Source organism: Vidua chalybeata, chromosome 1, assembly GCF_026979565.1.
Source record: "Vidua chalybeata isolate OUT-0048 chromosome 1, bVidCha1 merged haplotype, whole genome shotgun sequence".
Lineage (NCBI taxonomy): Eukaryota > Metazoa > Chordata > Aves > Passeriformes > Viduidae > Vidua > Vidua chalybeata.
In genome coordinates this window covers 49,677,709-49,703,984 of record NC_071530.1, presented here as the reverse complement: position 1 = coordinate 49,703,984, position 26,276 = coordinate 49,677,709, and the positions used below count along the sequence as shown (strand labels likewise).

General features: G+C 38.7%; 2 protein-coding genes across 10 annotated transcripts in view; one reads left to right on the top strand and one right to left on the bottom strand.

Annotated features, from left to right (window-relative positions):
• Window positions 1-2,663, top strand: part of CUL1 (cullin 1) — a 37,682-nt gene extending 35,019 nt beyond the window's left edge. Inside the window, exons 19-21 of the mRNA XM_053938012.1 lie at window positions 209-314; window positions 1,074-1,187; window positions 2,123-2,663. Of these exons, the coding sequence (XP_053793987.1) occupies window positions 209-314; window positions 1,074-1,187; window positions 2,123-2,203 (301 nt within the window). The 3' untranslated portion in view covers window positions 2,204-2,663. The remainder of the gene's footprint in view (window positions 1-208; window positions 315-1,073; window positions 1,188-2,122) is intronic.
• A 2,015-nt stretch (window positions 2,664-4,678) lies between these two features.
• Window positions 4,679-26,276, bottom strand: part of EZH2 (enhancer of zeste 2 polycomb repressive complex 2 subunit) — a 50,720-nt gene continuing 29,122 nt past the window's right edge. For all 9 annotated transcript variants that reach the window (XM_053956673.1, XM_053956681.1, XM_053956666.1 and 6 more), the window contains 14 exons: window positions 25,626-25,728; window positions 24,896-25,059; window positions 18,303-18,394; window positions 17,131-17,371; window positions 16,549-16,718; window positions 16,075-16,169; window positions 10,365-10,405; window positions 9,046-9,171; window positions 8,494-8,672; window positions 7,545-7,640; window positions 6,835-6,916; window positions 5,962-6,042; window positions 5,766-5,850; window positions 4,679-5,018 (listed from right to left, as the gene is read on the bottom strand). In XM_053956673.1, coding sequence (XP_053812648.1) covers window positions 4,958-5,018; window positions 5,766-5,850; window positions 5,962-6,042; window positions 6,835-6,916; window positions 7,545-7,640; window positions 8,494-8,672; window positions 9,046-9,171; window positions 10,365-10,405; window positions 16,075-16,169; window positions 16,549-16,718; window positions 17,131-17,371; window positions 18,303-18,394; window positions 24,896-25,059; window positions 25,626-25,728 — 1,616 coding nt within the window. In that variant the 3' untranslated portion in view covers window positions 4,679-4,957. The remainder of the gene's footprint in view (window positions 5,019-5,765; window positions 5,851-5,961; window positions 6,043-6,834; window positions 6,917-7,544; window positions 7,641-8,493; window positions 8,673-9,045; window positions 9,172-10,364; window positions 10,406-16,074; window positions 16,170-16,548; window positions 16,719-17,130; window positions 17,372-18,302; window positions 18,395-24,895; window positions 25,060-25,625; window positions 25,729-26,276) is intronic.

Sequence of the window (26,276 nt, the reverse complement as noted above, 5' to 3'; positions counted from 1 at the left end):
GTTGGTTGTAGGCATTCTTTATTTTTATTTTAATTTTTTTTAACTTGAATAAGAGCATCTAAAATTTTCAGAAGAGCCAAAGTCCTGTATTGCTGTGAAGTAATTATGTTGCTGTGGCTTTTATTTTGGTTTTGTTTGGAGTTTTTTTCTGTGTTTCTTAGGTTTTTAAACAGTCTAATTGTTCATTACCTTCTGCTTTTCTTTACAGCAAAAAATTAAGGGTAAACATCAATGTGCCAATGAAGACTGAACAGAAGCAGGAGCAAGAAACTACACACAAAAATATAGAGGAAGACAGGAAACTACTGATTCAGGTGAGTTTTATTGCAGAATGCTGTCATGAACTCAGAATCACATCTTTGTATTCATTTAATGAAGCTTACTGTAGGGTTTTCCTAATTTTTAGTAGAAGACAACATACTCTAACTACATTAGAGTTCAAAAAATGTATTTAAAATACTGTTAAAGGTGATTTGAGTCTGTAGTAGAAACTGGAGGAAGGCACTTCTACAGACAGGATGTGTTTATTCACATTGTTCTAACCTGATGTTGATGAGTGTTTGGGTTCCTTGGATACATGTTCACCAGACCTTGTCCTGGGTGAAAACTGAATAATAAAAAAATAGTAATACCCAGGTAGTATAAAATCAACAATGTTTTTATATTAGTTCATTTGGAATCCACTTGAGAGGCAGGGGAAGGAAATACAGATGTACCACTAAGACAGTGTCACAGTAAGGTTAAATATATAAAGAAAGCTTTTTGCTACACAAGTAGTTTTGTGTGGCTTGTTACCAGTTGGTGCATTTATTATTACAACTGACTGACTGTAAGCGCAGTTCTAAAAATTCATGTGTCAAAACCACTTTTGATGACTGTGTGCTGTGGAGACTCTGAGTTCTTAAAGTCTGTGTGAGTAGCTGACACTCGTGGGCAAGCTTCTCCCCGTCTGGTGCTCGAGTTGGTTGTGGTGGTGCTTCGCATGGACAGACATGATCTAGGGGAGTTAAATGGCTTTACACAGAGGGACAAGACTTTGCTCCTAAACACACCTTCCCAACTTTTCTGTGCAGGCTGCTATTGTGAGAATCATGAAAATGAGGAAAGTTCTAAAACACCAGCAACTGCTTGGAGAAGTGCTAACACAGCTGTCCTCAAGGTTCAAGCCACGAGTTCCTGTAATTAAGGTATGAGAGACCTGCATCTCTAAACCTGGATTCCAGGAGCTGAAGGATATATACACAGACAAAACACATGCTTCTGAATTAAAAAGGAAAGTTAAGGAGATGGGATGGGCAAGGACAGATTTTTTTGAGTTGCAAGTAGGAAATATTTTAACCAGAAATATTGCATTTCTTTTAGGGTACTATCCATGTTTCACATTGTTGGCAGTGGTGGTAAAATAGTAGCTGGATTGCATCTTTTCACATCAGTGTCAGTTTACCATTGCCCTTGATCCAGGCTTTCCTTTTGTTCCTGCTTTCCCAGCTGTGGGACAACAGTCAGCCCTGGGGTTAGCTCGATAAAAGTTTCCTGCTTTCCATTACAGTAAAAATGTTGGGGAAGGGGGCATTGTATTTAATGATTTACTCATAATTATATTGATTATATTAATTATTAATTTGTGTATATTAATTTCTTCATCAGTTTGTTAAAGTGAGCTCACCAGCAGTTTTTATATCCACAACCAAGAGGTAGGTGAGGCAAAGGACAGGCAGTGAGAGCAGTTGCATAAACTGGTACTGCCAGTGCTGGGCAGTGACACAGACAGCTCCTCACTGCTGCTGCTGTCCCTCATGACCTTACATAAACTCTGCATCTTGGTGTAATTCTTTATTTGCTGTCTTACTATGAAGCTGCTCAGCATATTGATGGTCTCCCAGGCACACCCCTGGAATGGTGTCCAGTAAGTGTAATTCAGTTTAGTGGATTAGCAACGCCTTCTGCATGTATGTGGTCAGAAAGAGGAGAGTGAACTGCTGTGGTTTGCATCCTTTGCCTATTCCTGTCTTCTGCTTGGCAGGGAACTCCCTCAGGGGTCAAAATCAAAGTTTAGAGCAACCCCAGAGAGGGTTTTTATGCCCATGTCCCACAGCTTACCTCTGATCTGTTCCTCCCACAGAAATGCATCGACATCCTCATTGAGAAGGAGTACTTGGAACGTGTAGATGGTGAGAAGGACACCTACAGTTACTTGGCTTAGCATTTTTATTAGCAATTACCTGACTGTGTGACACTCAGCAAGTAGGTATGTGATGGAAAGAATGAAAGCGACAGAACTTCATAGCAGCCACCCTGCTGCCATTTGGACCTCCCTTTTTAATGACTGAGACCAGGACTCCATCAGCCAGTCTCAGATTTACATCAGAACTGCTCAGGATTGATACATTTCAAGTATGTAAATATGGACACCAATGCCATTTAACCTAATTTAAGAACAGAAAGGAATCAGACCCTTCTCATTTAAGGGTTGCATGCTACTGCTTTTAAATCAATACATTGGCTATATGATAAACAGCTGCCATCACAGGCAGCACTTAGACATGTTGGCAGCATTGGAGAGCGAGTCTGAATGGACCCATGTGTAATCTGCTATGAAAAACCATTTGTATAGTGTGTTTCATTTTTTAATGTGTGATAAATAATAAAAACAAATTAAAAGATTTCTGTACAAGTTGCATTTGGCTTTATTGTTTTAAGTTTCATGACTTATCTTTCTAAATGTAAATAAAAGGTATAATGGTTATGAAAGCTATTAGAAATTCATTTTGCTTTTCCTCCCCATTTTCTGGTGCTTTAAGAACATTTTGTTCTCTGGAGATACTGTCATCTATCATTATCTGTGCATGTTATTTCTTTTTGAAGAGGAAATGTCTGCACTTTGAAAAAAAATTTGTGATGATTTCACAAGATATGCAGAGCAGAAAATACTCAGAATATATGTGGCAATGCTTGGTCACCTGAAATTGGAGCCTGTTTTAACATTGCTTATTGTGCTATAAAATGCATCCCACTTGCATAAATGCTGCCTAGAATAAAGGAGGTTTAGGCTGCCCATTTCTGTGACTGGAGCAGAAAATGGAGTGTGTTCCTGAAGAACAATTCCCATTAAATGCAACCTGTGATGGGAATTAAAATACTTTTGAATGTTACTACACATACCTTGATTGACCAGGCCTCATTCCATTCTTCTCACATTTTGTGAAATGAGTATTGGCTTTCCGTATGCTACAAGCAAAATGCTGCCATCCTCACTGGTCTCACTTTTGGTAATCTATATTTTCTAATCTTGATCGTGGAAAGAACTTAATTTCTGTAGCCATTTTACCCTTTAAGCAAACTGTGATTTTATTTGGTGTTTCTTCTCACAGGAAAAAAGCCAGGTTTCGTGTTGCTAATGTTTCTCTCTTGAGGGAAACTAATGGTTACAGTTGAACTCTGGGTTAAAAACAGAACCTGAGCAGTACTAGAAGGGAGGGGTGTCATCTGCACTTGAGATTTTGTATGCTTGGTATTTCTGTTCTGAAAGAGCTAAAGACTGCCATTAGGGGCAATAGAAGCATCTTGCTGCTCACAGTTGCTTTTGGAAGTTTAGAAGAGTGGAGTTGGTGATGCCTCCTAAATTTCTTTTTATTTTTTTCTAAGATGGTAGTTTGGTTTCGTAAACCCTTCTTGCAGAAAGTTCAGAGCTAATAGATTTCCTTGGCAGGATGTGTGTGCTATGATGACAAAGAAGCGGCCTGAACTCCTTTCTTAGTTGGAAGTCCAGAAATCACCTGCTCTGAGCTGCCTTTCAAAGCCCTTGGCTGGTTAAAGCAGTGCTTTATGTACTGTGCATCCTTAAGAGCAGGAGCTGTGCTCTACCTGAGCAGGGAGAAAATCAGGTTTTTACTTTTGAACTGTTCTTTTCCTCATGAACTCTTAGTTCTTACTTGAGCCACTACCAAGGTGGTGGGCAGCTGCCTGCTCTACATGGAGTGTGGAAGCAGGAAGAGCTGAACTCAGCCCCAGGCTTGGAGCCCCCTCAGTGCAGGAGGTAAATGGTCACTGTGGACAGGATTTCATGGACTCAGATTGGCAATAATGCCACCCTGTGCCTGCCCTCCCACTCCAGCTGATTTGCCCAGAGCATTGCGTTCTACTTCGCAAGAGGCTGCAGAGTTCAAAATCCACTAGCAAGAAATAAATATGGTAGCCCTGTACAGACATCTAGCTGCAATCTAAATGTTTCTGGATGAAAACTACACATTTCTCTTCTGCATCTCTTAACTTTTTAATATATGTGTCAGCACTGTTGTAATCATCAGTCAGTTTGGTGCTTCAGAGAAGCCACAGCGAGGGCACCTTTTATCACAGCTTCACCTTGAAAGCGTTTGTCACAGAAATCACAGCTATTCTGGCACTTGTAGGAGTTTCTGGGCTGCAGCCATTACCCCAGAGAACAGGGATGTTACTGCATGCTGAGGGAGCTGAGAAGCTGCAAGACCACACTTGTCTCACTTAGGCACTGCAGCACCACAATCCTCTGACTGCCATCTACACTGTTTCCATCTTTACACTGATCTTAAAGGTGACCCAAAGTTACAGAAGGAGACAAGAATGGAGCTGCCTTTGCACAGAAGTTACAGTTTAAATTCACATTGCTTTCTCAAGGGGCTGACACAAAATTCCAACTCAATTCCAGTAAAAATGAAGAATTTCAAGTATCCTTTATTCAAGGTTGAAAAATGTACCACACCACATTATTGCAAAAGTTCATAGGTACAAAACACTTTGCAGCTGGTGAGAAGGCAATAAAAAGTCGTTTTTTTTAAAATGTTACTATAAATTACTGTTACAGTACTTTGCAAATACAGAATTTCAAATTGCATCATTTTTATTTTTCTAAAATTGCCCACAGTACTAGAAATTCCTGAAGATAAGGCAGCTGTTTGTTTAAAAGAAGAGGTAGCTGGTGTCAAGGGATTTCCATTTCTCTTTCAATGCCCACATACTTAAGGGCATCAGCTTGGCTATATCTGAATTAAGAAAAAAAAACAAAAATCACAAAAAAGTAGTGTCATGGAACATTTCAGCTTCATTATTCTGACAGAATGATATCACAGCCTGGAATACTCAGATTTCCCATAGTTTCTTCAACAGCTGGGTGTTTCCTCCTTGTGTGAATTTGCAGGTGCATAACACTGCTGACGCATTCAAGAAACTACTTTCAGAGGTGTTTGGTCAAGAGGAGACGAATCACTAAAATTCCATACGTTTTCACCTTGAATCTCCCAGTCCTGAAGTTCATTTTCAGGACTGGAAAGCAACTGCATTTCTCCAGGTTGACCTACACAGTATTGCCACTGGACAGCTTGCTTTTTGCCAAGTGAGATGATTGTAGAGGAAATAAGGACACATTCTTAGCAAGCACTTGTTTGTAGTAATTCTGAAATTTCATTCTCTGAAATGCTTGCCTATTTCTGAATGATGGGGGAGTTTAACTTGTACTGGTACCTAGGTAACCCAACCAGAGAAAGTCTGTCCCCACTGTCACTACACTTTGCTTTATATGAGCTGCTTTTCCAAGTTTGCAGTCTCTTAACCAGCTGCATTGCTCAAATCAGTCTTGCTATGGCATCTGGCTTAACAAAACCAGTGTGGGGAGTGCTGCTTCTCATCTGCTGAGACCTGAGGCTGCAGGGGCCTCCTTAGGCAGGCACAGGAGTTAACTCTGAGCTGCACAGATACTGAAAGCTAATCCCATCTGAAATACATCTACCCACCTGTAGTCAAAGAACAGTTCTTCACCAGTCTGAATGGCTCTTTTAGCAAATATTCCTATTCTGTGATCACCATTAACCATCATAACTGTTTTAAAAAAATTAGGTATGTTAGTACAAATACTGATAAAATGCATGCTAAAGAAATATCTCACAGTATTTCATATATTGATGACAATCAAGTAAATGTGAAACTTACCTTTTGCATAGCAGTTGGGATTTACTGAATGGTTTGCAAATCTAATTTTGTTGCCCTTGCGTGTTGCATCAACCACAAAATCTAGGGGGCAGAAAAAACAACAAAACCCACAAATGATGGATGGGTCACCTACAAACACATTTTTGAGTTTAATACCTAGTGTGCTTGGATCTTAGCAGCTGAAGAAGATAACTGCACAGCTTCCCCCATGGAAGAGCTGGCCCACCACCCTACAACAGCTGAACTCTGCTATTCCACACTGTGCTTTTCCTTTACCTCCTACCACAGTGGCAACTTAGATTCTCATTGAAGCTTCTCTACCTTTATTCCACAAGGACAAGCTACATAAATATGCTAAGTCAACACTATCATGAAGCAGCAGGGTTTTTTTCCTGATTTCAACTATTTTCTAGTATTTTATGCTTGACATAGTGCAGTCTGTATTTTTCTCTTCCAATGGCAGCAGCCAAATACCACATACAGATATGTGGGTTTTTTTCCCCCCCAACACAATTACCATCATAACTTACTGCTGATTTAATTCAGTAAAATTACTTAGACAACACCTGGCAAGCCTTTTACATTCTTTAGTCTACTTAATGTCTGCACATAATTTTACTCCGTGAAGTTCTACTCCTCTTGTACAGTTGCTTGTGCAACAGGCTCCATCACTACATCTAGCTGACTAATATTTAAAGAAAAAACCCCAAAGACTAACTATCAACAGGATGAATCCACACACTGATAGGGAAAGATGTGTAGAAAAAAATTCTCATTGTTACCTGCTGTCTGCAGAAGAACAGGGCTGAAAAAAAATGCTAAGCATACATACTTTACTTATGCTGCCAAGGGTTGCAACTAATGCATACATACCATTATTCAAGTTAAACAGAAAGCTGCACATGTATTTGTCATACACTTTTCCTCTTCTGTCTGCCTCATCCTGAGAAATAATCTGAAAGAAACACCACTTGTAAAAGAGAGAAGCACTCCTCCATTGTGTAACCACAGCAACTTAATGTCAACCCCCCCCAGCCTTTTGAAAGACAGGTGGGAGTTTTTTATTCTCTGGGATTCAAAGTATTCCCAGACAAAGTATTGTTTTCAGCAAGCATTCTGCACTTACCAAGCATCCATGCTTTGCTTTTAGCATAAATAAACTCTTTCAAAGCAGAAGAAAAGCAAGAATTGCTTCTCCTTTCAAAATCAGGACTGCATACCGGGCTCAGGATTTTATTACTACAGAATACAGCTTAGGGAAAGCTCCTACTGACTTTCAGTACTATACTAAATAATTTGCCACCAAATTCCAAGCATGTCTGAACTGAAATTCCATGTAAGATAAAAAGGACATTCCAGCCTCTACTCCTCACAAGAACCTGTTTCAAAATTTTTGTGACATTTCAATTGTGTAGCTCCTGGGGTCTGAGCCTGTGACAGCAGTTGCAGCCTGTGACACTTAGTCAGCCACATGGCTCTGTCTGAACGTGATACCAGGTTACAGACGATGGCATCCCATGGTCGGACCTTGTCAATGCATAACTTTACCAATTAAGCTCATATGCAGTCTTCTCCATCCTTACCTCACCACAGTATTCAGAGATGAATTCATTCTTCTGTACAGGATCTTTGATAAAAATTCCCCAGCCTGCCACATCTGAAGGTGCCAATAGTAAGTGCTGTGGTATATAAAAAACAAGAAGTTTTGATATGCTTGGCTTAGACTTGAGTTCAGTTTTTTTTTTCCATTTTGTTTTATATCACTTAGTTGTATCACTTAGTGAAATGTGTAGGTTGGGACTCGAGGAGTGCAGACAAATCCAGAGTCTTCTAATGATCAAACACACACTAAAATTACAGCTTGTGAATCAGAAGATGTATATAAAAGAAAAATGACCAAGTATTTGAAAACTACTAAAAATTTTAATCACCCCAAGACACCTTGAAATGAGGTTTCATAAAAATTCATTTACTAAAGATTTCAACCTCGAAAGGTCTGCAGACAGAAGGCCACTACTCATTAGCTCAGTAATTTTGTGAGAAGATATTCCAGAGTAGAAATAAACTTTGGCTTATTGATTTATTTGCCAGAACTGAATGGCCTTTCAAGACTTTAGCAGACTGTATACAAATTTATACCTTAAAATCAACAACTGAAGAAAGAAACAGCTTCTAGACTCTGGGATAAACTTCTTTATGCTGATCTGGGGAAAGACTTCTGAGGTCTTAAAAACAGCAGCCTATTTGCAATTAAGAAGCAAAGCCTGAACAGGGAAAAGGAGATATTCTGCTGCCGTGCTGCACAGAAAACACTAATTGGTACATGACAAAACATAGACTTAACAGCAGCACATGAGCAAGCTAACAAGTGGCAACTCCTTTCCTTGCTGTATTGTTTGGTTTGGGTTTTTTTTTGTTTTCTTTTCCAGTTTGACAGCATGAAGGCAAAGAAATTCTATTCTCTGGCTTGAAAATATAAGGACACCTCAAAACCCAGGCAACAGACACGCAGTTGTATAACTCTGGACATACTTTTTTGGATCCTCTCTGAATGCTGCAGTTCTTGCAAGAAACATTTTTGCTGTCCCAGTGGTCAGCTGCTCCACAAGTCAGGCAGAGGTCAGGATCACATTCACGGACAGCCAGGTAACAGGGGCACTGCTTGGTGTTGCATTGTGCTTTACAACGACACCCAGGAAAACGATTTTGGCCTACAAAAGAATGTATGGAAAAGAAAAACAGCAAGTATGAGAGAATGCAGTGTAAAATTAAGACTGTGCAGATTACAGCATATCAGAATATTGGTAACAGCCACTGATACCTGCATAGGACATTCAGGAGTACTGCAAATTCTTTCCTTCCCTGATTTTAATAACTCTTCCTCAATTTTAGGTCTAAAGGCTGTTTCTGATTTCATGCAATGGCTAATTACAAGGGCCAAATTAAACTGAACATGCTCACACTGTTGGACACAATTTGCTGCTCCTGTAACTGCCCGCAGCACAGACAGACTGGTTGTACAGATGGTGGGACAGTGAGACACGTTTATAGGTAACTTTTAAGTGTTTTAAATGTTTTACTTACACTCTGAGCTGCACTGACAAAACTTCTCACAGAAGTTTTGAGCAATTACACATGGGCATGAACTATCACAAGGCTGACGTGGGTGATCACATGGCTGATAGTTGTAAACGTGATTCGATGACCCATCTGAATAAAAATAGCAACATTTTGTAAAGTTGAAAGTTGCAAACAAACAATATACAGGTCCTCTTAGTCTAAGGCAGAAATTCCCTTTTAGTCATTTAACTAAGAAAGCCCAAACACGAACAAAAAATCCAAACCCACAACAAGTGGGGTTAAAAACCCAAAAGACACAAAACCAGAACTGTAACAGTAGTGAGGTGTTCTACACCATTAGCTGCCTTCCTAGTGCATCTCATTCTGCCATTGCTCAGCTGCTTTGAGTATTCAGAGCTGAAAGCTGTTTATGTGGAAAACTGAGAAACGAAACTACAATGGTATAATTTCCTGTCTGAACATGTTTTGGAATAGCACTGATATTATTCAGCAAAGTAAATTTGCTTAAATACTGAAAGCAATTTTTAATGTGGAACAACAGTCAACTTTGAAACAGGTAACACTGGCAATGTAATCCCAATATTATTATTATTACTACACCACTGTGCTTTCCCAAGTCAATTTTCCAGTACAGACAATGCTAAAGTCTTCCAGGCAAGAAAGGAACTACCAGGGACAAGTCTAGAACTTTATCTCTACAGTAGCTAGGAGAATTTGGTGCTATATAACTTATATTTGCTATTAATACTCCTGAGCTTGTTTTGGGTTTGCATGAATTTGTAAATTTTTAAAAATGCTCAAGTTAGCAATCAGCAACAAAAAATTATAAACAAACTGATCAATTATTTATGTTGCTATGAGTCCCAACTATTCTCAACAACTTTCAGAGAACTATTTCTAAATTAAGCTGGCTTACAAAAAAAAAAACAAAAACAAAAAAAAAAAAAAAAAAAAAAAAAAAAAAAAAAAAAAGGCACTTTTTACTGCAGCTCCTATCCTTAATACCATTTTTACCTGTGCTTCAATGAAGCCATACTGGTAAGACAGTAAACTCAGCCTCCTTTCTTTTTTATGGAATTATACAGAGCTCTTCCAGCTATGTAAACCAAAGAGTACCTTTTGTCCCTACAATATGTGTAAGCGAGTTTATGTTTTTCATTTTTATTCTCCTAAAATTTCTAGCTACCCACAGAACATACATAATGGCCTAATATTAAAAAAAAACAAATAACCAGCCCCCCCCCCCCAACAACCAAAACAAAAAAAAAGCAATAGTAGAATCTTAAAAGTTCAGGACATAAATTGAATGGAAAGATGCTAACCCTTTTTCAGCTGTATCTTTCTGCAATGAGCAGCCCACAACCTGCAAAAACACAAAACAAACAAGAAGGTTGACAGGAACTCCTCCTGCAGTGGGCTGGGAAAGGCAGCTGCATCTTGCACCCACACTTGACTTAAGATGGGAAAGTATCTGGAGACATGAACACCTGCTAACTGCACACGAGTCAGAGGGGCTGCAGCAGAACCACCCTGTCCTAGTCTAGGGCTTGACAAGATCAGAGCTCTGCAGGCTGCTCCCCCCGGTCCCCACAAAATTCCTCTAGTCCCAGGATTGCACAGATGAGCAGTCCCCACCCAGCCCAGTCTAGAGACGCTTAAATTCAGATGCCCTTGAAGGAAACCCTGCCAAGAACAGGCAGCTGGCAGGCAGGAGCAGCAGCAAAAGAAGTATACAAAGTTGCAGATCGGGAGGGTCATGCCTCCTAAACAGGGGGTGGAAATGGGACAGCTGTTTGCTGCACAGGACTTGGCCCCAGCGCCACTCTGGCTGTCACCTACAGATCATAGCCAGGTCCTACCCTTCACCTGAGAAGCTCCACGTACTTGACAGGAGACAGTGCCTGCCTGATGGGACCTCAGTATTTCTTCTGGCTGGACACTTTTCCCCAGTTGTCCTGGCTGGTGGTACTGCACTGAGCCTTTCCCATTCAGCTTCAAAGCCTACGCTACTTTCTCTGATGTCCTAACAGTTTTCCTTCAGTGTCCCCTTTCTCAGCTAGCTCAGCCAAGCACACCCTTTGCCAGAAGTGGTGTTCTTGTTGAGTGGTGGATTTAATTATTTGTGTTTGTCGCTTTGCTGTGGTTTTTTTAAGAGTAACATGCTTTTTGGTTAGCATTCACTATACTTGAAAGTTCTTGCAAGTTACATTTACCCCTTCATTTTGCATCCATTTCAGATTCCAAGCTCTTTGGCCAGGGAATGTCAGCTATTCCATAAACAGTCTATCAGAAACAATCAAGCAAAAACACCTGCCTGGACATTTAGTAACAAAAGAAAAACTAGACTTTTCATTTCAGTAGCCTTAAAATTAAAGGAGAAATCAGTTGCTTTATTTTTTCTTCAATTCTGTGCATTTTAGTAACCACTTGTATATAGTGAACACACATAACAAAAAAATTAGACTAAGGATTTTCAAAGTTTATACTTCTTGGACTTCCTTAGTATATCATGTAACAACATGAAGACAATATGGGAGAAGCTTCATTCTCTGGCCAAAAAATACATTGCCAGCTGCATCAACAACCTCACTTTCTCTCCAGATATACTGAGATGCCTAAAACACTCATGAGCACAGGTACTAAAAGATCCCCAGCAGAGAATACCTACAAAAGCTATTCTGCCTTTCAGTGAATGCAACACTTCTCAGAAGTTTGCACTCTGAAAAAATATCTCCCACTGAAACTACTTAAATAGGATTTTTTAGCTGCTACTTCTTTCATAAAAGCATAGCAGCTTTTACTTCAACCAAATGTTGTGCAGCACCCTCCAACAGATTCAGATAAATAAGATTATCTATAAAATTGCCCTTCTAAAGCATTACTATAAGATTTAACTCAACAACCAATTTTCTTACAAGCACTGAAGGAGCCCATACAAGTCAGAAACCCACAAGGGCAGATTTGTCCAAGTAACTAAGACTGAGAGGAAAGAAGAGGCCTAGCATCACAGAGTACTGTAATAAATAGATTACATTCCTATTAACAGTGATTCACTCTAGAAGAAAAGGCTACCAACCTATATTTATGAATTATGAGACATTGACTCTGCAATAAGACACTTCCCACATGCCTGAAAGGAGTGCAATTTTGACTTAAATTACTCTAATGCACACCAAACTACTTTCTTTCTTTCTTGTCTACCTGGTGTTTGGAAAATGTAACATACCATATTTTTGAACAAGTCTTTCACAGAAACTTGTCTGTCACCCCAAGATAATAAGAACCTACTAGCACAGCAAACCCTTAAAAGCATTCTGTGGCCAGACTTTTTAAAATACTCTTTCACTAGCAATTAGCAGCTTCACTTTTTCTCCTAAGGTAAGCACTAGCCTAATACTTTAAATGCACACAAATGTGCATACACATCAACAAAGCATTAATAGTAACAAGTCAAAGCAGAAGGAAAACTACAGGTGGTGGTCATAATGGGAAAGGCATCCATCTGTTCTGCCCCTCTTCTGGAGAGACTGGCGTCACAGGAGGGAGAGGGGCTGGAGACACACAGTGGCAGCAGGAACTGTGGGGAATGACAAGACAACAGGAAGCAGGCTGCCAGCACTGACCAACTCAACAGGAGTTTTGACTGGCACAATCCAATAGTACATTCACTGCCTTGTAACTTCCAAAAGCTGCCACAAAATGCTCAAGTTCTCCTGGTTAGTGCACAAAGCTGGAGCCTGAGCAAGCACCATACTAAAGGCAGAGTCATTTTTGTATCTGCCCTATATAAATCTGCCATCTCAAACAGAAGCAAAAGGCAAGACCTGGTCCCATGCAGCAGGAAACAAAGGCAAGGAAAAGATGAAGTTGAGAAAGCAACTTGAAGCTTCATTAAAAAAGCCAACTGGAAACTGCATAGAAAGTTTCCAAGCAAGCTGGTGGATTTGTGCATCTGCTTGCTGACATCTGCAGGAGAACCAGCTTAGAAAACAAGTGTTTCCAGAAGCATTATGACAGCAGCTGTCAAAGATACTGTTCTTCTCTCCTAACAACCTACTAGACTTCTAAACTTTGCCAGTGGTTTTAGGCAGCAGCAGTGTCAGCCAACCCGGCACTAAAAACACTCTTTGGAAGAAGCTGCTCCAGCATTTCTTGCTTTGCACAAGGATATTCTGCTATCAGAAAGAGCACTAAAAACTCAAAATACATGCCAATTACGTCAAATATGTAGTTGAGTCTTTGCAGTGTTTGATTTTCTGGCATCACTCAAAGACTTCAGTCTCCCAAACCATCTTATGCACAGCCTCCCCACCACTCCAAGACTCAGCCTTCCAACCAGGTAGCACATCGCATCTGTGCTAATGCCCCAGCTGCACCTTTTGCCTGATAACAGTGAGACTTTAAATCCCTACAAAAAGGCATCCTGAACTCTTGGCAGAACTACATAAGCTATTCAAACACGTGCAGTGAACAGCAGTCCAGCAGAAGGTAGGTACAGGAGGAAAATGAGAAAGTGGGGGGAAAAAATAAAATACTTTCAAATAAGATTACTAAGTGGCCTCTGAATAGGGGATGAGGGAGAAAATCAAAATAATAAAGAAGCAGCTTTACATGGCCTTAAAATCAGTACCAAAACAGAGAAAGGAGTGCTGATTAGTTAAAGCAAATTCAACTCAGCTCCTAGCAAAGGAAGAAAAAAAAAAACACACAAAAGAATGAACAGTACTGAAGTACATTCTCCCTCCAGCATGCACTCATGCTTTTCAGAATTCTTTCTTCATTAATGTTTTTTACTAGCTTCTATGCAAAGTACTCACTTCTCATCAAGGCAGAGTTTTCTCAAAATAACAGGTTAATCTGATACGCAGGCCAGGCTCTGACACTTACTGGTTCTCCAAAACACAACTATATTAGAAGTTGTCTTCTCCCACTGGTCAGCCTTATTACAGCTCTCTTAACAAAAATTACACAGGAAGGAGGGACACAAAACATTTCATTATCCAAGAGGGGCGCAGTCTTGCCAGCTCAGTAAGCCCATAGGGCACCAAGATGATATGGGAAATAGGCAAAGTCTTGCAAGAAAAGAGTTGATCTGCTCTCAAATCAGTTACAAGAGGCCAGCAAAAGCAGCCTTCTGCTGCAGCTTTTCCCTCTGGTGACGCTACTTTAGCTCAAAGCCACACACACATGTGGAAAACCTGCAGACAGCTAAGAGCCCTGCAGTGGAAAAGGGCAAAAGGCAAGGAAGAGCCTTCCTGGCTCTAGGACTGGATTTACTCTAAGAGTGAGTAAACTCAACTAAAAGAAAGGTAAGAAGCAGAGGAAGATTTCCAGATGATTGTCCCAATTGCTGGTTGTGGGAGATCTTCAGAGTTCTCAAGTTACAGCAGGATGTAGGCAGGCTAAACTGCTTTCCTTTTTAAAAAGGCTACTGCCATAGAAGAATGGAGATAGTTTGATTGACACATATCCTGGGACATTATATTTGTAAAATTATCTCCTTCCTTCAATGAGAGTTTAAAGAAGTAAAGGGCATTTCAAAACTTAATTGCTACCAATGAAGTTTTTATATTGGCAACTAATAAGAAAGCAAATAAAGTCAAGAAACCCCATGCAATGGAGTGCGCTTTCATTTACTTGGGAAAAAAAAAAAAAAACAACTCCTAAACAAAAAAAAGTCTGAGAATTCCTCCAAAACAATGTCAGTTTGGTAAACATACAGACCATTTCAGCTGCAAAAATGTGTTTGAGCGTTTTAGATGCTCTTTTAAATAGATGTAGTGGCACCATTTTTACAGCAATTTGTATGAATCTGACAGCAAGTTAATTCTCAGGTTTATATTCCAAACTTGCACCATGGCTAACAACCTAAATTTAAACAGCCAAGCCCACCAAATGCCCAAACACTTGAAAACTGTGCCAAGAGCATTAAAATCAATAGCTTTTGCTGAGAACAAAATCTTTTCCAGATGCTCACTCAATCTTTTCCCAGCTCACACTGCCTGCCTCTATGCTGCAAAGCAAAAATAGTCCACTCCACGTCAACAGGATCTTTGAACCAGTTCAGGAATTTTACTAAGCCTGGAAATAATAAATAAACAAGCTAAGACAGAAGCAAGAAGAACTGATAGAAGAACTGGAAGGACAAACTTGAGGGAAAATAAGGGAAGTTAAAGGGAGAAATAGGAAATTATATCGGGAAAAGCATACTTATTTCTTGCTAAAGAAATGTTTTTGCTAATTTTCAGTCAGCTTTTAATCTCCTATGTTCTTATCTCTCAGAATAAAAATAATCAATGCAGAGCTGCATTCTCCAAACCGCAGAATTCTCAAAGAAAAATGCATTTCACTGACAGACAGCAGCCACCGAGTTTTGCAATTTCAACAGAAATTGTGTCAAATAATCAGTGTGGCTCCAGAAAAGCGTAATTCTGCTCTTCATTGCAGCTTCACTTTAAATAACAACTTGTTAACCTGTTTTTTTAGTTGGTGTTCTAGGTGCTAATGAAACTGGGGTGCTACAAAGGAATAGTCTCTCCTAAACAAAGAAGGCAATCCCTACTAGCTTGCTATCTGAAGCTTGCTAGAATACACTTCACCATTAAAAAAACATAAGTTCTAATTTTAAAATACCATATATAATCATTACTCAATCCTGTTGAAGCACTTAGGAATTTAATGTTTATTGCTGTAAAAAAATAATTATACCACACTAGCTTGAATGTTGTAACAAGCTGCATAGGTGATTTCTAATCTAAACAGAATTTTGACTACTTGCATCAATATACCTACAAGAACCTGGCTGTTAAAGAGATTAAAAAGAAAGGAAAGGGAAAGAGAAGAGGAAGGTTATAGTTGCCAATGCAGTAAGATTTTGTCTGAAACTAAACCACCATTTTGTTTTATTGCTGCAACTTTTGGTTTTGGAAGCAAAAGAAGAGCTGTGCAACTTTTCCTCCAAAACACTTTCTGTTCTGATCCCCTGTATCTCCAATTTATTGTTATGCTAAGGGTATTTAGTAACAGATTTACCTGTGTTTCCTTTTCTTCTTTCTGGGAGGAGTATCAACATCTTCAGCAGGGACTGGTGCAATAATACTAGATTCCTTTACTCTAAACTCATACACCTAACAAGAGATACCATAACACATCCACGATAAATCTCTCACTAGTACAAAGTTGCTCATATTCTAAGTTAGTATGATTTCCTCCAACCAACAACTTACAGATTATATCCAGTCATAGTCTCTTTTCAATAAATTTAAAGTTGATTATTTTTGTCATTTAAGAACTGATACTCTAATTAAAACCTCCTGTAAATTTAACTTAAAAACAGTTTTAAAACTAACTTTTATGTATTTGTGGTATGAATTCTGGACCATAGCATTCTTGGGAAAACCAAGAAAATTAATTACTTTTCCCTTTTAGTAATCAATACTAGTATTTGTATACTTTAGCTTTAAAAGTAAATTGCTATGACTCTTAGCAAGTAGCTTCCCTTCTTACCTGTCTGCACGTTTTGGTCCCAATCAGTCTGGCAATTGCACAGAAGTTGTCATAGTAGGTGCCAATAAGAACTCTAAACATTGAAGCTTCTGCACCACTCCATTCCACGTTCTCTGGAGGCTCAATATTTGGCTTCATCTTTATTGGTGTTTGACACCTAGAATTTGCTTCTATAATAAATATTTGAGAGTAAGGCTACGTATCAAAATTTACATTGCCCTTCACGATGTCAAATCATTAACTGTAGTTAAAAAATACCCCAGGTTTTTTGTTGTTGTTTCCTAAGTGCCAGAAAAAACAAGCACTTTTCACATGCCTCTTACAGAAGCTAACAGTAGCTACTCAAATTAATAACCTACACATAAACTGAGACAATACAGATGTTCTCTTACAGTTTGGTTAAACTCATACTATTATTCTGTCTTTTCACTCAGTTCCATACATTCTAAACACACATTTTCAAGGATTGCATGGCTCGACTTGTTCTGGCTTTCTGTTGTTTTTGTTGCCTTGGTTTTTTTATAGTTTTGGTTTTGTTCCATCCTCTCAAGCACTGCAGCTCATTGAATGAAGCAGCCTTACCAGAGGAACTGGATGTTTCATCTTTCTTTTCCTCTTCCTCTTTATCGTTGTTTTCCCCGCCAGTTTCAGTGCCGGCCTCTCGATCGCTGTCCGTGTCCTTTGACTCCAGAACGTTTATGGTGGGCGTGCTGGGCCTGCTGGTGTTGTTGGGGAGCCGCCCCCGCCGGCGGCCGCCAGGGCGCTTCGGTGGGGTCTTGATGCGCTCTGCGGTCAGGGCAGCCGCAAACTCCTTTGCACCTTCCTGAACAAAAAACATCACCATTTACAGCAAACGAACCGAGAAGTGGATCCACTTGTGGGAGAACACCTACTTGCGTCCTGAGTAACTTCCCACTGTTCTACAAAATAATGGCGTGCACCAAAGTTCCAGTTAAAGGCACTCCAACCGTGAACACAAGTACTTTTGATGCTACCATGAAAAAAATCTACACTTACAAAGTACTCATGTCAGTGCTTCGGTTCACCTTTTACTTTGGCTGCCAAGTGAAAAATAATTCAGTGGTAAATTTCTATTCTCCCAGATGACAGAAAAAAATCAGAATTTCCCACAGAGAACACCCATAAAAATACAAGAACTTTTCTTGCATATGGCACTTATAAAATATGTGTTCTGCATTTTTTAAGATGCAAGCATTGGTAACTTGTTTTCTAGTGGAAAGGGGTATGATATAGAGTAGCAAGTTTTCAGATGGGAAAATTGCATAGTTTCTCATACTAAAAAATTTAGGGGAATTATGAGAGAGAATTAAAATTATTAGTACTCAAGATTTCACTTTATTAATTTCCACCCTACTGCTTCTTAAGAGCACAAGTCCCAGATGGAATCAGCCTTTGGCAAACTAAAAAAACCTTTATAATTTTTAGTTGTGATATAATTTACAAGAGAGCAAAGTCTGCAGTTCCTTGACTAGATTGGACAGAATAGCAGCAACACCATTATTAGGTGATAGTAATATTTCTTCCCTATAAATACCTCAGGCTACATCTACAATATTCCTACTTAAGATGATTGAAAGCTAAACATTTTCTCTCGCAGCAGCTGATGGTAACATAGTTGACTGCAAATGACCCACAAGCAGATGCACTATCCTAGATCCAGCATGCCCTTAGTTAAGTATCCTGCTATACTGCGGCCAGCACTCAGTGAATTGTGACATATAAAATTATCTTACCAAATGTTGATAACAGTGAGGTCCACAAGGCTTATTATCTAATGCTGTTTCTGTATTCTTTCGTTTATAAGTATTGGGAGTTGCATGGAATGCTGTTGAATCAAAACATCACATTTTTAAGTTTTCATATAAAAATACATTGAATATGTAACCTCAAACTGTACCCAAAACACAAGGTTACCAAGACTTTACTAAAACCTGAATAAAATACCAACAAATTGAATAAATAAATAAATAATAAAATAAACCCCATATAGTGACATATGACTTACCACTGAAATACAGACACAGCACATAGGTAAGTTTCACATATCTTGGAATGGTTTGGGTTGGAAGGGACCTTAAAAATCAACTCCTCTCTGCCATGGGCAGGGACACCTGGCTGATTAAACCCCATCTAGCCTGGCCTTGAACACTGTCAGGAATGAGGCAACCACAGCTTCTCTGGGCAACCAGTTCTAGTGTCTCACTTCTCTCATAGTGAAGAATGTCTTCCTTACATCAGATGTAAACCTATCCTCTTCCACTTGAAAGCCAATATGCTCATTTACATCGATAATCACCACATTTGTTTTGTGTATCAAGGAAGATTTCATGTGTCTCCCTTTCCAACAAAACAGACTTTACTTTGTTGTCATATTAAACAGAATTATTCAGGGCTTCTCCTATTAATGATCATATTTTCAATGTGTAAGATTCAGTTGTTAAATTTCTATCTTGCCAAAAATCCAACCCCATGCACACTTTGGAAAGGTAACAGGACCCACTTTACATTTTCATCGGTGAGAAGGACACATAAGCATCTTTGCTCTATTAGTTTATCAGCACTCCAGCTAAGCTGACAGGATTTAAGAATTCAGTTCCCAGCTGCAGGGTAAAAACAAGTTAGCATTGTATAGTCACTCTGGATAAGTGAGCCAAGTCTGCACCTTGCAGAGAAGTGTCTGGTCCTGTATCTGAGGGACTCTGTGCGCTCTGTAAAAGCTGCAGAACAGTGACTCAGAAAGGCGCAGAACTGGGTATGTTACGCATGCAACACGAGCACCTTGATAACAGGATAGCAGAGTTTCCTACCCACTCTCTTTGTCAGAGCCAGCTCTCCTCCTGGGTAATCCCTGTCTCCTAGCAGGGTGTTTTCAGGGAAACTGACTTTTCACAGTTTTCTGGAAGTCTTGGCAACTCCTCTGTACCCCTTACAGAGCTTTTCTGAAGCCTGGAAAACCTGCCACTAGACTCTCACCAAAACTCCTAATATAATGTGGGAGCATCAATGTATGAGCTTTTCGAGATACTCTCATTAGTTTTATGCAATTGTCTTTTTAAAAACAACTCATCTGTGCTCAAGGAAAAAATACTTTGTTTTTTAGAGAGATATCAATAAATACTTTTTCCCTCTAAATGTGTAAACAGTGGCATACAGAACTGCAAGGAAAAAAAATGAAGGATGGACTGAAATTTAAAAAAGAAGACAGTATTCAGTGTAAACCTATCTGTTTGCTAATGCTCCATGAAGGCCCAGAAGAGATGCTCAGCTTAAAATGTGCTATTTCCAAACTATGCAGAAGCACTTATACTGCAGTTTTACTGCAGCTGCAGTTGGGTAAGTGTAACTTACAGTGAAGTTTATAAAAATTCAGTGAATAAAAAGTGCTAATATGTTCAAAATTAAAGAAGAAATCCCTCCCCTCCTACCCATATTAATCTAAAAGGGCTGTTCCACACTAACACTTCACACATCTCATTCATTAAGCCATTTCCTATTCATTTTATTTCCAGATCATGCTTGAGGCTTCTCTCTCTATGTCCACTATGTTTTAAAGACCCAACTTGTTAAATGCACTTCCTTCCCTGTTAAAGCATGTGGGTAGAGCTCACATCTTCCCAGACAAGGCTTTAAAAAGCAAACTTCATTTCAGTGGTCTGGCTTGCAGCATAGCTCTGCAAACACCTGTTTTGGCAGCAGTGGGGAGGGTGACCAGTTCCATCTTGGAACCTTGGAAACACTTCATGTTTCCCTCCCATAAAGGAGGGTGACTTGAAAAATCAAATAATAAACTCTATAATATTGTGCCTGTATTAATGATAGCAGCACATGGGAACCCCCCCGGAAAGCAAAATACTCTTCCAAGGCTTTCTTAAAATGGTATAAACAAAATAAAAGTAACAATAAGTAAATATTACATCCCTTTCTCCAGACAAATATGCTATATTTTAAAAATCTGGAAACACAAAAAAGCTTTCGTTTGCTTTATATGGGCATATAGATATATAAAAATTATTTACAAGCTAGTATAGGAATGTAATTTATGTATATTGTTGCCATTAGTGGTCTTTCTTCCCCCAGATTCCAGTTAAAATCTTTCATTGCTACTCCACTTCTCATGTTTCACATATCCTTCAAGTGTTCATATATTCTGTAGGTAAAACATGTTACACTTTGTTACAATAACAAAGAAACCATGCTATTTAATGCCAAGTTATTTCACCTTTTTCCATCTTTTAAGAAATAATGAAATGATAGGAGCCCTTTACCCAAAAACGGGGGGGGGGGGGGGGGGGATTCCCATGTTTTTCAACATTGCATCTTCAAATTTGCAAAGTATACCATTTCCTTCAAGGTTTTTTTCCATTTAACTGTTTTACCTTCTCTTCATACCACAAGGAAAATAATTTTTTAGCAATGCAGAAGAACACTAGAACATTTGTGAGCCATGATCTATAACAGACTGCTGCAACGTACAAAAATCAAAGCTATTCTTTTTACATGTCACTTGCAGATGCAATAATTTCTCTCACAAATTCATTTGTGCAAGGTCCTAAAATGAGTATTAAAAAAAAAAAACTGTTTTCCTTTAGAAAATTAAGAAATTAACTTGTAATATAATGAAACAAATCAACTTGTGTTATTTTTAAACTCATGAGACCTCAAAAATAGGCTACATCTGATACTTAAAATTAGGATCATCTTGTGTTCAAGTATTTAAAAAACACCCAACATGGTACAGTAAAGACAACTACAGTCAGAATCTACCACCTCTATTGAGAGGTATTTTTTGGGGAGGCTTGTTATAAAGAAACAACCCAGGATAAGAATAAAACTATTTGTATAACTGTATTATGCATTTTTAAAATATCAGTAGTAATCTTTTTCCAAAAAAAAAAAAAATCACAGAAAGCTTTGTAAATTTCCTAAACATCTGAAGTCTGTATTTCCTTAATGATTTCCTTAAGAGAAATCATTCTAAAATGGTGTCCCTGAGCATATTTTCTGTCTTCAAGATTTACTTTCTGTTTCATCCCCAATGGGCTCAACTCTCATTTTCAATAATATGAAAGTACACAGGCAACAGTTTAGCCTGAAATGTAAATTTGCTTCATAGTTAACTATTTGGGAAATTCTCCCTACCTGATATTTTTCCTTCTTCTAAATTCTTTGTTAGTCCAGACATTTAGGCATAATTTCTTGCTGTCAGCAAATGAAGTCGGTACACAAGTTTTTTCAGTTATGTCATCACCTGCACATAAAGGGATTGCCAGGTCGTCAAGGGGACTTGACACGTTAGAAATCTAATGATAACTTTTCCTATATTTAACTCAAATGTTCTAGAACAAAAATTGGAAACTCTACAAAATAACTAATTGTTAACTAATCTTAACAAAAATGGAATCTAAGAGGGGGAAATACAAAAAGCAGAACCAGACCTAATAGAATTCCTGTATTTTTTTTAGTTCTCTATCCCTTCTCCAGAGATTTACACCTTTCAAAGTACCAATGTGGTCACTGTAGCCCACCACATTACCAAAGTAATTCATCAAAAATGTCATCTGCAGAAGCCAGGACATCATCGCACAGCACTTGGCAAGTGCGTGAAACAGAACATAGAGGCAACTGTAGAAATGTAATAAAAGTCAAATTGTTAAATTGTTGCAGAGACACTGAAAATTGCTACTGCAGACTTCCAATAACCAAAGCTTTTTTTTTTTTGATGAGTTACTTATTCCAAGCTATGAGCCAGGTGAATTTTGACCAACAGTCTTAAGATTTCATAGAAAACAAAGAGGCCAAACAACTGACTCTCTCAGGTTTTTAACAAAAAAATTCTGTGCTCTAGACAGACACGCAGACAGACAGACACGCAGACAGAAAACAATCCTCTTTCCTTGGTGTAACTACAGACAAAAGGAAAAGGAAGCAATGCATCCAAAGCAGTGAGCAGTCATTGTTGCAATGGAATTTGGGTATGTTTTCAGGGAGTGGGAACTGAAGCATCAGTTTACTACATTCAGGGTCCAGTGTTGAGCCCACACAGTGAAGGTCAAGAGATCTCTTTGCAGAGATTACGTATCAAATACGTTACCATCAGTGACAACGACTTTGCTGCACAGGCTGTCACAAAGAGCACTGTCATAACCAGTCATTTCACCCTCCATCTGACACAAAGGTAAGTCCTGAAAGCTTCCACAGTGAAAGTGCTATGCATCCCTCTTTCTATCATGGCCCTGAAATCCTGAAAGGCTGATTTAAAGTTTGGGCACTTTTAAGTACGAGGTACAGTTTAAATAAAGCCTTGGACATACACCACTTTGGAAAGAACACCAACTTGCTTAAGGCACATCCCAAAAGTCACCAGCAACAAGAACTTAGGCAATCTTTTAGTATAAACACTTTGTCTTTTATCTCAAGATTATGAACACAGAGAAAGGAGGCACAGTGCTTTTGGCTTAAAGGACGCTGCTGGTATGAGAACTGAGGTCCTTCAAGCAGTGACATAGCTCTGGACATTCTCATGGACTGAACCTGGCACCCAAGAACATAACAAAAAGGCCAAGAACCCATTCTTCATAGCACTTTTATAAAAGAAGTCTCTCAGAATTGGTGTCTCAAAACTGTGGTCTGGTAAAGTAGCAGGTACCCAACAGGTAGGCAGCAAAACCTTTCAGTTGTACTTCTATCAGTCTGCAAAAATTACCATGAAAGGCAAGTCTACATAGACTAACAAAATAGAGCAGTGAAATATATGTGTGTTTGAGAGGAGAAACCATCTCCACTGAAAAACTAAAAGTTTATAAAATCATTGAGAAAAATGCCTAAAATCATTGCAGCAGAAATATCTCAAGTCTTCAGAGGTGCAAATAGAGTAAGCCTGTCCTCACTACATCCAGACAATGCTTTTTTGTTGACTTAATCAAAATTGGCACCCAATCTCTCTGCTAGACTATTGAGAGTGTCAAGAACTCCTAAAACCCCTGCCAGACAAACAGGTTGCTAACTATCAGCATACAGCTTCACTTCCCTGTCCTACAGACTAGGGCTGTACACAGCACTTCTTGGAATGAGTGTCCAGGCAACCAAGACACCACAAGACCCACAGCTTCACATTGTGTTGAAGCCGGCTGGTCAAGGCAACAGCTTACTCCAGAGACTTACTGTTCCTGAACATTATGCAGAAGTAACAGCTTCCTTTTATTTTTTATTTTGCATTTTCTAGCAAGGCCTGCCAACAGAATATAAGGAGAAAGTGAAACTAAAAGACTTAATTCCAAAATCCTCAAGTACTAAAGGAACAAGGCACATGAAAAGCTTCCCCCCTCCCCACCACCTGACAACAACTCCAATTCCTCCTCAAACTGAAAGGTAATCAAGGGATATGAAAAAGCAGCAGCACTGTGCAAAGCCTTCAGTGTGGTGTGCAAACACAGGCAGATTGCATATGTGCTGGATGAGGAGCTGCTGACAAAGCACAAGGATTCCCAAATGAACATGCATTCGCACTCACAGTGGAACATGCAAATGAACAGCTAAGTCAAAAGCGAAAATTAATTTGGTATAGAGGGCATCACAGCATACTACTAGAAGTTAAAACCACTTCATATTTGGCTGTTAGTTTCTCCTTTACATTCAACTCTGTCCAGAATAATTGTCTCAAGTAGCACTTCAGAATCTCTTCACACTTTGCAAGTGAAAGCCAACATCACTGCTAAGCTCTTGTCAGATTGTTGGCCCAAAACAATGGGGCAACATAAAAGCAGATCAGGGGAAAGGACATCACAATTTCTAAAACTCAACTCTCTGAAACAATTCTTCAAATAAAGTACAACTAATGTGTCTAGAAAGTAACATGGCAGAATAAAAGAGAAAACTGTTCATGAGTGTTCATTCTCCCTAGTGGAAAATAAAGCAAGTCTGATGAATAATCAGGATTTTTATGGAAAAATACATCCCATTCTCCATGCACAAACTGAGAAAGTGTAACACATAAACAGTAGAAGAAAACAATGTAGTTTTCTTGCAGACTATATAAAAAGAGAAGTGGTGTTACAGATTGGTCCAAGTCAGGAATTCTATACAAAGTCCCAAATGCAGAAAGAATAACAAACTACCCACACAGGTGCATTCGTTTTTCTGAGGTATAGTTTCCACTGCAAAATAATGTCAACATGTACAAGCCGTTTTCACAAACTTCAGAGATGTTCCTGCTTTTATTTTTTCTTCTCTTTCCTTCCTTCTGCATTGGATCTTATGGTACTTTTAAGTCTTCTGACTTACAAAAAAAAAAGTAAGACATTTACGAGCACCCTTTAATTTTACTTACGATGTAAGAAGCAATCGTATTTAAAACAGCGTCTACAGAAGAGTGTGTGAAAGGAGTGCAGGCTTTGCTCCCTCTGAACAGACTTAGCATTTGGTCCATCTATATTCGGTGTGCACTCAGGAGGAAGAGCTCCAGGAAGCTGCTGCTCAGTGAGTTCTTTGTATCTTTAAAGCAAAATAATAGAAGTTATTTATTGAATATATTTTTTTTAATAGAAGTGGTTTTTATTCCAATACCACTCTGTGTTTTCAATGACAACTTAAAAAAAACCCTAAGAAATATGTGTTAGCTAAAAAGGCCAATCTGTTAGTGACATGACAAGTTATTAATTCCATACTCATTAATACAAATTGACTAGGAAATAATGCATTTGTTTTCAAGACCATCACAACCTCATACATAGTATCTCTAACTCCAAAAAGATGATTTTTTTATTTTTTAGCAGTAGCTTTTATTTTACCACCTCAAAAAATTAAAGATTAGAGACATACAAGCACCCACTTTTCAATAGTTTAAAGGGAAGGCTAATAAAGACTTCTGTATTGTTTGACTTGGGGGAGAGAGCCAAATCCCTTTCAGTTTCACTTGCAGAAGTTACACAAATGCCACAGAACTAGCTGCAAGGGGAACATTCCTAATCAACAACTATTTAATGAAGGATTTATTTTATAGAGGAATCTTTGTTTTATAAAGGAACACAGCAATACACTCTTAAGAAATACGTTCTTACTTCTCTTTCAATTCTTCTGCTGTACCCTTGTCTGGAAACATTGAGGAAATGGCTTCAAATATCTTGTCAGAAGGAAATCTCCGAGGTGGGTGGGTTTCTTTCTCTGTCAAGGAAGCAAAAAAAAAATGGAAAACAAAAAAAAAATTATTCCTGCTCCTTTACTATCTCAAGAAGCTGTTCAGAGAAAGGGGGTGTTCGCCAAAATTCTAATGCAAAAAAGAAGTAAAGATTTTTATATCCAAATCACTTATAATTTTAACTGTGTTAAGTGATTTTTCCTCATGAGAAAAATCTACTACTAAAATTCGGAGAAACCATTATTTCACCAGCAGATGGAGATGGAAAGTCAGAACTCTGCCTGCTTTAGAATAATGATACATTGTTTTCTGAGGAATACCAAAACATTTATTAGACAAATACCTGACTGATTTTTGGTGCATTTGACTGCCTCAGTATGCCAATGAACAAAAATTGGCAAAAGTGCCTTTCATAGTGTTCTCAATAGAAATCTTGAACTAAATGACAAAGGAAATTATGAAAATTATGCTACTTTAGACCTGAAAACTATCACATAGGAAGATGGGTTTGAACAAATATATTGAGTGGTTAAATAAAACATTTTGGGTTTAATTTTTAAAATCTGCAGATAGA